Below are 14,838 nucleotides of genomic sequence, written 5' to 3' on the forward strand. Positions count from 1 at the left end.
GGTTAAAATGATATTACAAAACCTTATAATCAAATTCCAGTACGATGACTTTTCAAAGCCTACAAAAGTCCTAGAAAATGAAGCACAAACTAACGCACAATACGGACTAAATTTAGAAGGATCCAAAGGGGATACTATGGATAGATTATATATTAGACTGATACCCCTCCGCGGTATAAATTACAAATTCCAGGCTCTGAGATAGCCGAGCCGACTTCAACCTCCATAATTTGAGTTGTCGGCGCATGAAAACGTAGGTTCTAGATCCATTAGCGACAGTTCATTGCATGGTGATTGTCTGACGTACCGATTGTTCCATATGCATAAGCATCTCTAATCTGCAGGCCGACTCCATATGTTCCACCGATTATGAAGAAGAACCCAAACGGAATCAAAAACACATGCGTCCAGTAAATCAGTCGCTGGGTGACAGTGCCAGTCCTGAAGCTTGAATGATCGTACAGCCACAGCCAGGCGGGTAAGACCATTGAGAGAGGTGCAAAACACAATGAGCCCGCCAGTGCGTTCAAGTAATTGAAGATCGGAATCGCCTCGGCACACACAAAAGAGATAAGGGCGAGCCCAAAGGTGCATGTCAACCATGTTACCCAGTGAATGACGGTATTTTGTTGCAAATGTCTTGTGTTACGCAGTAGTCGCACGAAGATGTACTTCGAAGCTAGCTAAAATCAAGTTTAACGTGGGTTCTTCACCTCGGATGATACTCGAAGGCTTACATGCATATAGACCGAGGCACTGACAACAAGGCCTAGAAGACCGATGCCATATGCTACCATTTTAATGGTCTGTCCAGCGCTCTAGAGAATCATCAGTACATTCTTTCTCGTGGTTATAAAGTGATGCAAAATTACCCCTAGCGATGGGCTGGCAACCCATTTTCCACACCATCGGTAGACGACCAGGCTAAAGCAAAGATAGCTTGATGTAACAAATCCCATGCAAAGAAACAATGACTTCCGGTAATCTTCAGGGCGCTTCATCTCAGCCATGACAGGAAGGAAGGCGCTTGTTGCAGAGCTTGAGTAGAAGATTGTGCATGAAGCGACCAAACCGGCGGTAAAGGAGGGATAGGCAACGGCATTGAAACCGAATTCGTATTCGCCTGTCTGGGGGGCGGCCGCGGGTCGATCACGCTGGGTGACGGCAATGACGACTATCAAAACTGCAACAAAGATGGAGCCGCAGCCAAGATAAGTGAGCCAGCCTAGCTGGTTCAATTTTCTGATCGAGGCTACGGCAGCCACAACGGCGGCTGCTAGGAATGCCCACCAGACTGTGCATGCTGAGTGATGGGACAAGGTATTGAGACCAACCGAAATTCCGACAATTACTGCTCCGGCAGACAGCACGTATGCGACGATGAAGAGAAGACCAACGATTTCCTTGGTCACTTTGCCGCCCACAACCTCAGCCATATCAGCAATGCTATGACATCCTCGATGTCTGAGACGGAAGTTGCCCAGAATAACTGCAACGTAGGTGTTGAAGGCACCCCATCCGACGACGTTGAGCGATCCGCCAACCGCTCCCAGGGTGTACATGGCAGTTGGGATAGATAAAACACCCACGGCAAACAAAATCTTGATAAAGATCACCGAAGCTTTTATCCAGCCGACTGTGCGATACTTGACCCCATCTTCTGTGTCGTTGAATACTTCGGTCTGCTCCGGTAACTTGTCACAGTAGCCCTGTTCGGGACTTGGTGCTCGCTCAATATCGGGCGATTTGATATCGGAGCTCACCGGATGTTGAGTGTCTATGATCATGCTTGGAGTGTAATTGAAATAGTATGTGAATGACTCCATTGACTGAAACGGTAAAAATCATACTATATAGTAGGACGTTGACAATCTACTCAGGTCAATTGCCGTCGGCGAAATCAAGCCACAATAGATAAGCGTGCATTTATGCGGGGAAATGGGGACTGCATGATTCACTCGAGGATATTTACTTGAGGATATGTAATCAAATAGGACAGGACAAGTCCATAGTGGAGAGCGTTATCAGTGGCCGACGGCCATCGACTCCATATCGGTAAGACGGCCGACGGCGTTGGCCCCACCAGTTCTACCCTTAGCATGACCCTAGTGAACAATTCAAATACCCTCTTGTTTAACTGCACTTACTCCATTCCTCCGCACCTGCTCTCTTATAACGCTGTGATATCAATACACGAAAATATGGCGACCTCACAACTTCCTTTCAAGGTCAACCAGACACGACTGCTTGAGTCGCTACATGCAAGCTGCCAACATGGCTCTGCGCATTCATATGGAAAGTAAGCTTACTCACTCTGTAGCCTCTTCGACCTACGCTGATTGTGCTGTTATCAGTGACTCCACAGAAACCGGAATGGCCAGACTTAGTCTAACTGATTCGGATAAAGACGTAAGAGAATGGTTTATTGAGTCTGCGAAAGCCCTTGGCTGCCGTACCCACGTCGACCAAATGGGCAATCTATTTGCGATTCGCGCCGGAAAGAATAAAGATGCCCCTCCCATCATGATGGGTTCCCATCTTGACACACAGCCTACCGGAGGACGATACGATGGCATCCTAGGCGTCATCGCTGGCTTGGAAGTACTGAAAGTACTAGAAGAGAACTCGTTCGAGACAGAAGGAAGCATTGGAGTTGTTGACTGGACCAAGTATGTTCCTTCTCCCAACAGACTGAACAATTGACTAATGACAGTACCTCTCAGTGAGGAAGGAGCACGATTCCCCGTGATGGCTATCTCGGCTGCTGTCTGGGCCGAGGCGATTCCTCTCGAGACGGCTTGGAACCTGGAGGAAATTTCCACTGGTGATAACACACCTCGCAAGACTATGAAGGAAGAACTCGATAGAATAGGCTATGTGGGCGAAACGCCAGCCTCGTTTAAGGCCAATCCTTTTGCTGCTCATTTTGAGCTACACATTGAACAAGGGCCGATATTGGAGGATGAAGGTCGAAAGATCGGTGTTGTGCAAGGTCAGAAGATTTCGACTGATTGATGATTAATACTGACCATACCCAAGGCGTCCAAGCATTCAAATGGTTCGATATTACTGTTAGTGGTAGGGATACCCACGCAGGCACAACCCCTCTGTATGCGCGTCAAGATGCTGTGCTATGCGCTGCCAAAATGATCACCACCGCGAATTCGGTCGCAAAGAAGGCCAGCGGTCTCGCTACGACGGGTATCATACACTCGGAGCCAGGAACGGTCAATACCGTAGCTCAAACAGTCAACTTCAGTCTGGACCTTCGCCATACCTTTGACGAAGATCTCGAAAAGATGATTGCGAACTGCGTGGCCGAATTCCAGAGAATTGCGACTGAGGATAGCGAGCGAGGCTGCACCGTCGAATGGAAAGAACTGGTCGATAGTCCCGCTGTTCATTTTGACAAGGACTGCATCTCCATGGTTGAAGAAAGCGCCAAAGCTGTTCTTGCAGAATTCCCGGATCCAGCTTCAGGGGGAAAACAGTGGCGGGATATGATCAGTGGTGCCGGTCACGATAGTTGCTACACAAATCGGCGGTGCCCAACGAGCATGATCTTCACACCGACTCGAAATGGGATTAGCCACAACCCCATGGAGTATTGTTCTCCTGAAGACTGGTAAGTACTTAACGATATTCCTTGTGATCACTGCTAACTAGTCCAGTGCTCTTGGCGCCAACGTCTTGTTAGGCGCTGTTTTAGGATATGACAAGCTCCGCGCGAAGCGAGGTGACTTTGCTTAAGGCAAGATGTATCAAGCGCCTATAAGCTACAAATGCCTGTATATTAACATGTTATGAACGAAGAAGTATGAACAAAAGTTTGATACAATGATCTTCTAGTAATAGCCTGATGAAGAATCACTACAGCCACAAGGGTAAATAAAATATATGAAGCAATCTCACCGGCTAAAGACTAGTCCGCCTAGGGCAGGCTTTTGTGCCCATCGTGCCAACAGGGTTTTTCGCCGGCCGTAAGTTAGCCAGCCGCCATCATCATTCGTACGTAGTCTCTTTAAGTATAGAAATAGCTATCAAAGTTGCCCCCCCCCCCCACTAACAATACTAGGGGATAGTTAACTAGCGGTTATATTCTAAAAGACCCCAGAAAAGACCTTCCAAAAAGACCTTCCAAAAAGACCGATAGAAAGATGATAATAAAGTGAGTTTTATAGTAGCGCTAGACTTTCTTTAATCTATGTACAAGCGATTAGTAGAGCATATATCGAGTTCAAGAAATATCGCTTGAGAATGGAGAAATAATGCTATACTTATTAGGGCTTGTACATAGATTAGCGCGATGGACCCAAAAACCTGCCGTAGTCCGCCTCCGCCCCGGCTTAGTTACCCAATCGGCTTCTTCTCCTTACCCCTGATTTTCTAGTCTCACGATTGTAGTCAACTCTTAGCTCACAATCTAACAAGGTAAAATGAATAGATATAGTGAAGGTTCTTCTAATCTCGATAACAATAGTACTTCAAGTGGCCGCGTTACGAGCGTGCGAAGGTATCGCTCCAAAGCACAGAGACCATGCGATTTGTGTCGGTCCCGCAAAGTTCACTGCAATATCCCCGATCCATCCCAGCCATGCACACTCTGCGAGCGTACTAGGCGATCTTGCACGTTTGTGGAAAAGCCGAATCGTAAGCCCAGCAAGAAACAAGCTCAAGACTTGGGCACACTGTCGCAATCCCCTCGACCTGACGGGTTCTCGGGATCTATTGCCGGTGGCATAGTCCCCCGTACATCTATCGACGCACAGACGCCTTCCATTGTTCCACCATCTCAGGATGGAAGTCAATCTCAACTACTTCCAGGCACAGGTATTGCACTAAGATCCACGCAAAAACCTTTGCTAATAGCTAACAGTTCGCTGTAGATGATCATTTTCTATCTGACATCCATGGTGTGCCCAACGAATCACTCCTCGACAGCCCCCTGATTGCAACTGGCTGGCCTCGCGATGACGGCGTTGGCTGGCCCACGTTCAACAATAATGATCTCCAGGACATGCTTGACACTTTTGGGCGAGAAAGCATCTCGGAAATCCTGCCTATTGACTCAACTGGCCGCCTTGGTCTCAATACTGCTGATAATAGTCCATCATGGTCACATTCTAGCCAGCCTGAAGGCTTGGAAGAGTTGACATTCGATCAAAAGCCCGACTTTTCCTCTCAACTTTTTGGGTTCTCGGGCGAGTCCGACCCGTTCCTCCTGCGAAATTATCCGTACGACGAATCAGGTGAAGTGAAGTTCTTCCGGCTTATCTACAGAATGGCATCCAATACAGCTGCTGGCCCCGAATCCGACAATACAGTTCCTCCCGAAGCCCAACAGGGGACGAGCTTGGCCGGAGCCGTGCCTGTTTACTTTCTGCAAAACCATAGCCAAACAGTATCTCGGTCTTTGCAAGCCGTCGAAAAGTGCTTATTCGACCAAGGCAAATGCACTCCAAGAATCCAACTCGACAATCTCGTGAGTCCAGAGATGGGAATCGGACTAGTGAAGCTGTAGCTACCATGTGCCCCCCAATAGCGGGTTCCCCTGCTAATGGTTCAAAGGTATTTTCGGTACATCTTTCATGCACTCCCGGTTCTTTCTCGGTCCTTCGTTTTTCGAGACATCGAAGCCTTCGTGAAAAATGCCTCAGTTGGGCTTCTTGCTGCGATATACGCACTTTCACTACAATTCACAGCATGGGATGACGTTCTTTGCGTTGACAGCGGCTATACCAAACCATCCACGGATGACCTGTGGGGCATATCATATGCCTGTTTGCAGAGAGAGATGCACTTCCCACGCCTATCAACAATCCAGACTTCTCTTTTACTCCTCAACTTCGACCCTTTCGATCCGGCTTCCGCAGAGAATCCTTCGGCGTGGGTTTTAGCAAGCTCAACGTTAGCTATTGCTCAGTCTTTGGGTTTGAATATGAACCCTATAGGTTGGGATCTACCCACCTGGGAGATTCGCCTCCGGCGACGCCTGTGGTGGTGTGTTCTTGTCGAACACAGCTGGCGAGCCATCACTCATGGACGGCAGTCAATAATTTCCTATGATAGCTGGAATGTGACCCCTCTCACCCTGGCTGACTTTGAAGTCAACTTGAATCCTGGAGCTGGGCTTGGGGTGGGTGATGTTTGTCCGGATTACTTTATGCATCTTAGTTCACTCACGATCATTGCCAACAATTTGTGCCGGACTTTCTTGTGAGTTCAACCCCTTTATTCCTTTCCCCATTCTAGTCATTCGTGCCGCGTTACATAGCCGTCTCTATCAAAGACATCCCCGAGTCCTTCTACCAACGTCCACTAATCGGCACCATCAGCTCTCTCCACTCTGTCTACCAACAACAGCCTTTGAATAGCTTGATAGATCAGGCTCGGGTGTTTCGCCAGCAACTACATCAGTGGATCGGTGCGCTGCCAGAGTCACTCCAGATGCCAGCACCAACGCAGACACACTCGGAAACCGAGGAAGAACCAGTCGATACCCGCGGTAGCTTGCACATCTCATACTTTACAGTTCAAATCCTGCTCTTCCGCGCCCTTTTACGGCCAATTCTCGACGACAAAATACCGCTAGACCACCTTCAACCATCGGTTGCCGCCATCCTAGACGCATCGCGAGGCTTGATCCGCGCCGTGACTCGTTTCATCTACAGCCTCGATGCTAGACATCAATCAGTCTTCTGGCCGACTTACACGAGATCATGCTTCTCTTATCCAGGGCAATTCAGTTTCATGTTGTGTTTCCAGCATAGAGAGCCGCATATGATGATTAATGACCAAAAGCTCTTGGCTGTTTGGAGACAAACATTGCGTACGCGCGCTCCGTCTTGGCCACTTCTTCGTTTTGCGGCCATTCGAGTTGATGGCATCTTTTGGAAAAACTTGGTCAATGTCGCGGCTGCTTCTCACACTGTTGATACATCAACATGAGCCTTTTTGTAGATGAGAATCGCTAGTAAAAGCCACTGATGCTTCAATCTTACAAGTATCTTTCATAATACCATGCATTGATTATATTTTACTAAGGTCACCATCGGAGATCCTCACCTACGGCAAGTTTTTGGGTCCAGATATATGCCCTACTCCAAAACGCCTATAATATCTAAATCACTCATACATCCCGTAGAGAAAGTCTAGTGCTACTGTAAGTACCACTTCGTTATCATATTTCTATCGGCCTTTTTTGAAGGTCTTTTCTGGGGTCTTTTAGAATATAAGCGCTAACTATCCTCTAACATTCTTAGTGGGTCACCTTTGGTAGTTATTCCTAGACGTTAAAAAGACCACATATATGTATAGAGGTTGATTCATGGCAGCTGGGTAACCTACCGGCGAAAAGCCCGGTTGGCGCGATGGGCCCAAAAACCTATTGTACTCACCGACGGCCCAACCACTCTGATCGCGAAGCCGGTCAAAGAAAAGACCGGGCCTTGAAGCTAAGTTTAAGGGAACAAACACAGGGCTTTAAGCTTCAGAATGCAAGAGAATCATGTACTGTCCAAGTGTGTCTGGATCAAAGTCAGATTTGGCCTAGTATGCGAGGAATTCTTTCCTGGGTTGTTAAAGATGTCTATTTCTATTTATTAAACCCACGCAGTCTCAACGTCCCAAGACCCCTCACTCCTACTGCCCGCCAACTTGCTTTCTGTGCGATGCAAAAACTGACCAAAACCTCGAGCACCTACGATGCCTCCATCATCCCTGTCCCAAACCACTTGCCCACGAAGCACAGTGTAGCGCGGCCACTGCTTTACTTTGTGTCCCTCGAATGGGGTGTAGTCGACGTTATGATGAAGGATGTCGTTGGTAACAGTCATATCAAGACTACCCTCGGGGTACCAGATGACAAAGTCGGCATCACTGACCGAGGGGATAAGAGCGCCTTTCTTCGGATACATGCCATACAATTTGGCGGGGTTGGTTGATGTCAGCTCCACGTATCTTTGTATCTTAAGTCGATCAGCCGAAAGGACCAATGGCATTCGAGTCTCGACGCCAGAGAATCCGTTGGGAACTAAGTGGAACTGGCCATCGGGGTGCTCTGCGGTCACACTCGATGCCTTTCCAGAGGTTGAGTCATTGAAATTGAACGGGGAGTGGTCCGACGAGAGAATGGTAAACGTTCCGTCCTCAAGACCGGCCCAAATAGCCTCATGGTCGGATTTGTTGCGCAGCGGTGGACTACAAATACACTTTGCCCCTTCAAGCCCAGTCAGATCCACGTTTTCGTTGCTGAGGAACAGATATTGAGGGCATGTTTCAGCATAAATTGGAAGCCCGTTTGCCTGGGCTTGTCGAATGTTCTCGACGGCTCGAGGATTAGAAACATGGACGATTAATATGGGTGTGTCAATAAACTCGGAAAGACAGATGGCACGGTAGCTGGCCTCAATCTCGGCAACTGCGGGATGAGAAGCCGTATGGTACTTTGGTGCGTATAGTTTACGCTCATGTAGTTTCTTGGTCATCCACGAAATCACAGAGTCGTTCTCTGCATGTACTAGAGTTGTGACCTTGTGTAGACGGGATTGAAACAAGACATCCAAGAATTGCTCGTCGTTGAGACGCAAAGCTTCGTAGGTCATGTATATCTTGACTGATGAGATGCCCAACTCTCGGAAGGCTGGGAATTCCGCCAGCGTCTTTGCGCATGGGTTGGAGATGATGAGATGGAATGAGTAGTCGCTGTAGCATTGGTCCTGGGCACGTTCATGAGCGCTAGCTAAGGTTGCAAGAACACTATCTTCATGCTTCCGTTGAGGTGCAAAAGCTACAATGGTGGTTGTACCTCCCGCAATCGCGGCACGGGTGCCTAGGAGATGTGTCAATTTAATGAACATGTCAATCACCGGCTATGAATATTGGGAGACTAACCAGACTCAAAGTTGTCTGCAGTAGAGCCGAGCCCAAACAGAGGCGGTTCTTGAAGGTGAACATGGGCATCAATCCCTCCTGGCTTGAAAGAAAATTAGCACATGGTCATGAGTTCACTCGTGAGGGGTGAAAAATAAAACCAACCGTAACCAGAGCTCCCTTGGCGTCAATGATCGTTTTGGCCTTTGAGCCAGCCAACGTTCCTTGGGGAACAATTGAGTGAATCTTCTCGTCTTTGACACCAATGTCACATTGTACAACTTCTTCAACAGTGGCCAAAGTACAGTTCAGCACAATGAGATCCAAGTCAATATTCAATTGCTCAGCCATATTGAAGAATCAAATTGAAAGAGTTGTTCAATGAAATTCGATCCATTTCGTATTAAGCTGTTAAGAGGGGCACCGCCGTCGGCATCGTTATCGACTGAAGAGGCGGGGCATCCCGTCGGCGAACAAAATACGCTAGTCCGGATTCGACGATGGTCAAGCGCTTTGCATCCATGGATCCATGCACCTACCACGTGGAAATGTTATCTCTCCGCAATAGATAAGCTATCTCCAGGGCTGTGACTATACAAAAAGATAATACGCAACGAACCTGTTTCAAGAGTTCTCTTTTTATTATGAAGAGAAATTGATTCTGAATGTATACGCGGTATTGTGACCCCTACTCGAAAGAGACATGAGAGACATGAGAGATGTGAAAGATCCTTCAAAAACTAGCCTCTAACGGTATGCATTGAAAAATCGGCCGCCAGCTGCTGCTTTCCTGGTCGTATTGATTTCTTGAAAATCCCAGATATAGTTGGTTTGGACCATGCGGAAATGGTGCGAGATCTTCCTCGGTGATCCACGAAGGTTGCCACTCATTCGGTCTGAAGATACCGTAGTCATGTACACGAGCCTCTTCAGGGATGAGTGCTGCTTGTGACCCGATTGTCTCGTGGGTTATTATGGCGGCTGGTAGACCAATCAAAACATTCTTGGGGAGAACTTTGTGAGAAAGTGCCACTGTGGTTTCTTGCCTTAAGGCAAGGCTGTAGCCCTCTTCCAGCTTCATCAACATTTCCGACAAAAGAGCCACGGGGGCGCATTTGAAAAATCCTTGTATCGGAGGCGCTAGTCGCAATTGGTCCAAAGCCCTTCTCCGCAAGGTTGGGTCACGACATTTCAAAACAGTCATAGCGAGAGGGACACCCACACTCATCTCAAAGGTGAATGGTGGTTGGGCACCATTTGGACCTGCCGAAGCATCGAGAATCAACTTAGATTGTTCGACGATAGTAACAAAGTCTGCAAAATGGTTGTCAAAAACGGTTTCTTGTTGGCTTAAGCATCCTGTCACATGAATCAAAGCAGCAGCATGATATGTGAGCAGTATAGGCTCTGGGTATATGGAGACAGTGGGTACGGAGCTGTTGTTTTGGCAAATATTGGTGTATTCCAAATGCCATTCAGCGAGACGGGCTCGGAGTGCTTCTTTTTTCGCGACCATTTCTGGGCTTACAGCGGAATCTGCACCAACTGCCTTGAGGTGTAAGTTCGCCTCGTGCTCAAAGATGATAACTTCCGCAGCTAGGACGGAAATAATGGTTCTTGCAGAATCGACAGACGTGAAGCCAGCTCTCATGTCTGTTTCTACAAAGGTAAAAAGTTCAATAGGAAACTGAGTCCCTGAAATAGTCAGGGAACTCGTGCCCAGCCGTAGGAATAAGGGAGCAATGCTGCGCTCCAACAGAACACCTTTACTGATAGATACTCCTCCATGGCCAACCTGGGCACGGAGGTCAAGTATCAAGCTGATACCCTGTCGGTAGAGCTCCAACGCCTTCTCCATGCGTCCTTGGATCATCTCCACGCAGATAAATAGTGCGCAGCTGATGAGTGCAATGTACGGATCTGCGGTGCCTCGCTGGATCTGGGAAGAAACGCCAGAGATTGATCGCGAGTACCATATCAATGCTTCCTCCTGGGCATGATTGAGTAAATGTGCCTTATTTCGTCGATCCTTCAAAAAATGAAAGTCCCCGCACTGCTGTGGATTTTCGTACAATGCGCTAATTGCAATCATTGCATCCCACACAGCGGGCTCACAGCGGCAGATCTGCGGAACAATCCCGGTCCAAAAGTCTACATTCATTCCACCTGCGAGATGTTGGGACACATGCTCGAAGTAATATGCAAATGCGCGACGTTCTCGTCGCGCTGCATTTTGGGACAATGACAGTGCGTGGCCGGGTGTGGAGGGAGCCCGGGAAAATGTCCCACTACCCTCATATTCACATTTCCATCCTGTGCTAGAGCAGCGAAGGCAACTTGGCTTCTCCTCGCCACATTTGACTCTTCTGATTCTGGTCGGCGGTCAGAGCTTATGGACTCTAAAAACGGTAGCAGAGACTTACTTGCAGGTTTTGCACCCGGTTCGAGATTTGGCAGCCCCTATACGGCGGCTCATCCCTGGAGCAGAGAGGTTCATGAAGGCATAGAAGTTTGAATCATACCTCCAAGGCTATAGTTGGATATGGTTACTAAGTACTCACCCCGTCCACGTTGTGATCAGCAGCGCTTTGACCGCCCGCATGAGGAAGTTAAGTTAATTAATATGGTTGATCTACGAAGACGTATAGGGGCCATGATTCAAAACCCCCTGTGGGAAAAAATACAGCATATTTTACCACTAGACCACATAAAAACTAAGGTAATTATATGGGGCCTAGAGGCGCCGTAACTGACATTTGACACCCCCTTTTAGGGGGATTTTATGCCTGAGTGCCTTAATTTAGAACGGCAGAAAAGTTAAAATACCTGAATTACTATTTATTACATATGCCTTAGTAATCAAAGTACCCTGATTCTGCTGGCGGTTGCAAGTCCAACAAATGAAGCCTTTGGACTGCATACAAATCACGCATCTCCATTATTGCTGGTGGTTGCAAGTCCAAAAGCTTCATCTAGGCAGGTTGATGTATTAATAATTTATAGTACACTGTATTTGGGCGGTGTATAAAGTGTTACTAATTCAGATATCTAGGCATCAAAATCCCTATACGTCTTCGTAGGTTGATCCTATTCCGCATTTTCATTTCAACCATCCGACCGTACGAGCGTTTTAATACCGCAAAACGGCAGTTATAAAAGATAAAATGAATGCGCTGGCATATAGATTAGTATCACCTTATTTTACTCGTAAAATTTCGTTAAATTTAGGTGTTAATGACTTCCGTGGCCGTCGAGTATTAAAAGCCGATACTCCCCCTTCGTACGTGAAGAAGTAGGAATAAAGAGCTTAAGCTAATAAAATCTAATTTCATCGGTCTAGCCGTTAGGACTAACTTCGAAGCGCTAATTCTCCGGGAGGCCGAAAGACTTTACCTTTAAAATCATACGAGGAAGCGCCCACCTAGAAGCATTTTATACACTTAATTATAGTCACCCATTCATGATTTCTAGGTTATAAAAGTGGTTACCGACCGTAGTATTCACTTCGTGTAATAACCTTCGCTGTGGCTATTAATCCTATCGCGAAAGCAGTCTCGTCAAAGTTATAGATATCATCGGAGTCGATTCTAAATTAACGGATTATCTTTTAAACTAAATCAAACCACTCCTTAATGATTTTAGGGTCTTCACATTTCGCGCGCTCGTAATTATATCGCTTCGAGAATCGGGAGAGGAGAGGACACCATTTCACAAAGTTATAGACCTATTTTCGCCGACCGAAAGAACTGGTAGTCCCACGCTTTTCGAGAAGATCCGCCATTTCTCGTATCATAGAGGGCCGGGGGCTACTCCACGAGAATCCATAGAGAGAATCCATTTTTCAAGAGATTCCTCTTCAATTTCTGTCAATTTATGGTTATTGGCGTGTTTCAGGACGAAAGGGATCACCAGTGCGGCGTTATAAAGTTATACGCGGTATATTAAAAAGACGCGCTAATTCACGAATGGAGGAGATTTCTTTTTATTCTTAAAAGCCTTGCTAGCTAATTAAGATCCTACCCTCTTGCTCTGCTAACTTGCTAAAGGATCGGGTGCGAATTGGTGGCATGGTGGGTGGTTGAACTAAGTGCTAATTCATGGACGCGTTTTGGGTCTGAACATCGCATATACGCCCTGTCCAATCACAAGTTGAGACAGCTGTTTTATCCGGCAGTTAGTGGGCCGATTTAAGGTCTAAAGTCTGTACAATATATGTATGCCTGTCTTCTATGCAGATCATGATGGGAATGATATCGCAATCCCCACCAGTCTCGTTATCTGCTAGGGGTACAAGTTCTAAGGCTTCCAATGGGAAACGTAGTCAACCGGGATTTCGCATAGATAAAACTAGACAATGTAGCCACCTCAAAATCGCCCTATGAGACCACCGGATATTGGCTCCATATTCGTCTCGATAAAGAACAACTTGCCATGAACCCAGCATGGAAAGGCCCGAATTCGTCCGCCGTTGTGTTTACAAACACCAACCTGGACATAGCCTTGGGGCCTGGCCCCCTGCTAGTAGGCAGCAGTGCTGAGGCCGCCTGGGAAGATCCCCCACACTAGCCAATCTTCGCATAATTCCGAATCTTTGGGGGCTGAAAGAGATTTAGATAAATTGAAGGAATCTTGTTGGTAGTATTTGCACGATTCATCCAGAAAGCTCACCATTGATCTACAGACTCCCTTCACGATGCCGATCACCAGCGATATCACCCTTAACATCTCCAAGTTCCACCCAGAGAATGTCACAGAGTCAACAAAGAAAGCCGCAGCTCTGCTGGAAAATATCACGACTACTGGACCTCGATGGTGGGAAGTAGGTATCGAAAAATATCGTGAGATGCGGGAACTTGGTCAGACGTCGCTACCCAAACCCGTCTATCTCCCCGAGGCTCTCGATGACACTATTCCTTCGCGTGATGCTGGCCGTGAGATCTCCATCCGTATCTACAAGCCGGATAATGGCAAGCTCAGCAAAGGCGTCTTCCTGCACTTTCATGGCGGCGGTTTTGTGCTAGCAACGCACAGACAGTGAGATTATTTTCCCCGTCGGTTCTTCTACCCCAGCCTGCGTAAATATTAATATCTTGAACAGCTCCGATAGCACTCTCCGAGAATATGCCAACAAGTGTCAGCTAACAGCTATTTCAGTCGGATACCGTCTGGCCCCGGAATATACCTACCCGGCTGCCATGCACGATGCCATCGATGCCGCTGAGTACATGGTAGACCATGCGGTGGAGGTGTACAACGCCCCCCTCCGCTTTATCGGCGGAGAATCAGCAGGTGCCTGTCTCGCGGCTCTGTCAGCCCTGCAGCTGATGCGGTCACGGCCGTCTTACAAATTAGCGGGTCTCGTTCTTCCTTATGGCTTATTTGATCTGGTCCTCGGTCTTCCCACAGTGGCGACTTCAACCAAGCCCCTCATGATAAATTTGGAAATCATGGAGCGGTTCAACAGCGCATATGTGCCGGGAATGAGCACGGTCGAGCGTAAACGTTCTTGTGTGTCCCCTCTATATGAGGACCTCCAGGCACTGGTTGTGGCCTCCTCCGTTGGATCATTGCCCCCCGCTCTCTTCCTCTGTGGGACGGAGGATCCATTGCTTGATGACACAATCCTGATGAGTTCTAAGTGGAGCATTGCCGGTGGTGAGGCTATCGTCAAAATCTACCCTGGTGCCACCCATGGTTTTACTGCGTTTGCCGGTCTGCCCGTGGCAGAGGAGGCACATGTAGTCACACTGAAGTTCATGCAGGAGAAATTGAGCGACGCGGCGTGATCAACGAATATTCCAGATGTCAACCAATCAGACGCCTTCCCAGTAGCAGTGAAATAATGAAAAATGAGGCCCTTGGTCCTATTTGCATAATTAGTAATTGACTAAAAGTAATATACGTACCTCCTGCTCCCTTGGTATAACGATATAGGTGGGTTGCCTGAAAAGCAATAGTGTTCAAGAC

At 47.6% G+C, this 14,838-nt stretch overlaps 6 protein-coding genes across 6 annotated transcripts; 3 read left to right on the forward strand and 3 right to left on the reverse strand.

Annotated features, from left to right (window-relative positions):
- Positions 1-216: 216 nt before the first annotated feature.
- Positions 217-1,787, reverse strand: N7447_007426 (amino acid transporter; the record flags this gene model as incomplete). The annotated part of the gene is made up of 4 exons (XM_057231688.1): positions 217-260; positions 308-683; positions 738-818; positions 873-1,787. 4 exons carry the CDS (start codon positions 1,785-1,787, stop codon positions 217-219), a joined length of 1,416 nt encoding a protein of 471 aa, XP_057086778.1.
- A 414-nt stretch (positions 1,788-2,201) lies between these two features.
- N7447_007427 (M20 family metallo-hydrolase) lies at positions 2,202-3,750 on the forward strand (the record flags this gene model as incomplete). The annotated part of the gene is made up of 5 exons (XM_057231689.1): positions 2,202-2,299; positions 2,355-2,669; positions 2,724-2,992; positions 3,040-3,625; positions 3,672-3,750. 5 exons carry the CDS (start codon positions 2,202-2,204, stop codon positions 3,748-3,750), a joined length of 1,347 nt encoding a protein of 448 aa, XP_057086779.1.
- A 1,047-nt stretch (positions 3,751-4,797) lies between these two features.
- N7447_007428 (fungal specific transcription factor domain-containing protein) lies at positions 4,798-6,948 on the forward strand (the record flags this gene model as incomplete). Its single annotated transcript, XM_057231690.1, has 5 exons — positions 4,798-4,830; positions 4,877-5,482; positions 5,543-6,000; positions 6,070-6,216; positions 6,336-6,948. 5 exons carry the CDS (start codon positions 4,798-4,800, stop codon positions 6,946-6,948), a joined length of 1,857 nt encoding a protein of 618 aa, XP_057086780.1.
- A 653-nt stretch (positions 6,949-7,601) lies between these two features.
- Positions 7,602-9,222, reverse strand: N7447_007429 (uncharacterized protein; the record flags this gene model as incomplete). Its single annotated transcript, XM_057231691.1, has 3 exons — positions 7,602-8,830; positions 8,893-8,974; positions 9,037-9,222. 3 exons carry the CDS (start codon positions 9,220-9,222, stop codon positions 7,602-7,604), a joined length of 1,497 nt encoding a protein of 498 aa, XP_057086781.1.
- A 382-nt stretch (positions 9,223-9,604) lies between these two features.
- On the reverse strand, positions 9,605-11,347 carry N7447_007430 (Zn(II)2Cys6 transcription factor; the record flags this gene model as incomplete). Its single annotated transcript, XM_057231692.1, has 2 exons — positions 9,605-11,243; positions 11,295-11,347. The coding sequence occupies 2 exons, from the start codon at positions 11,345-11,347 to the stop codon at positions 9,605-9,607; spliced, it is 1,692 nt and encodes a 563-aa protein (XP_057086782.1).
- A 2,163-nt stretch (positions 11,348-13,510) lies between these two features.
- Positions 13,511-14,657, forward strand: N7447_007431 (alpha/beta hydrolase; the record flags this gene model as incomplete). Its single annotated transcript, XM_057231693.1, has 2 exons — positions 13,511-13,905; positions 13,970-14,657. Coding segments are annotated over 2 exons (1,083 nt in total), but the record flags the coding sequence as incomplete, so codon positions are not given.
- Positions 14,658-14,838: the final 181 nt, after the last annotated feature.

Source organism: Penicillium robsamsonii (genome assembly GCF_028829455.1).
Source record: "Penicillium robsamsonii strain IBT 29466 chromosome Unknown utg000003l_segment0_segment0, whole genome shotgun sequence".
NCBI lineage: Eukaryota > Fungi > Ascomycota > Eurotiomycetes > Eurotiales > Aspergillaceae > Penicillium > Penicillium robsamsonii.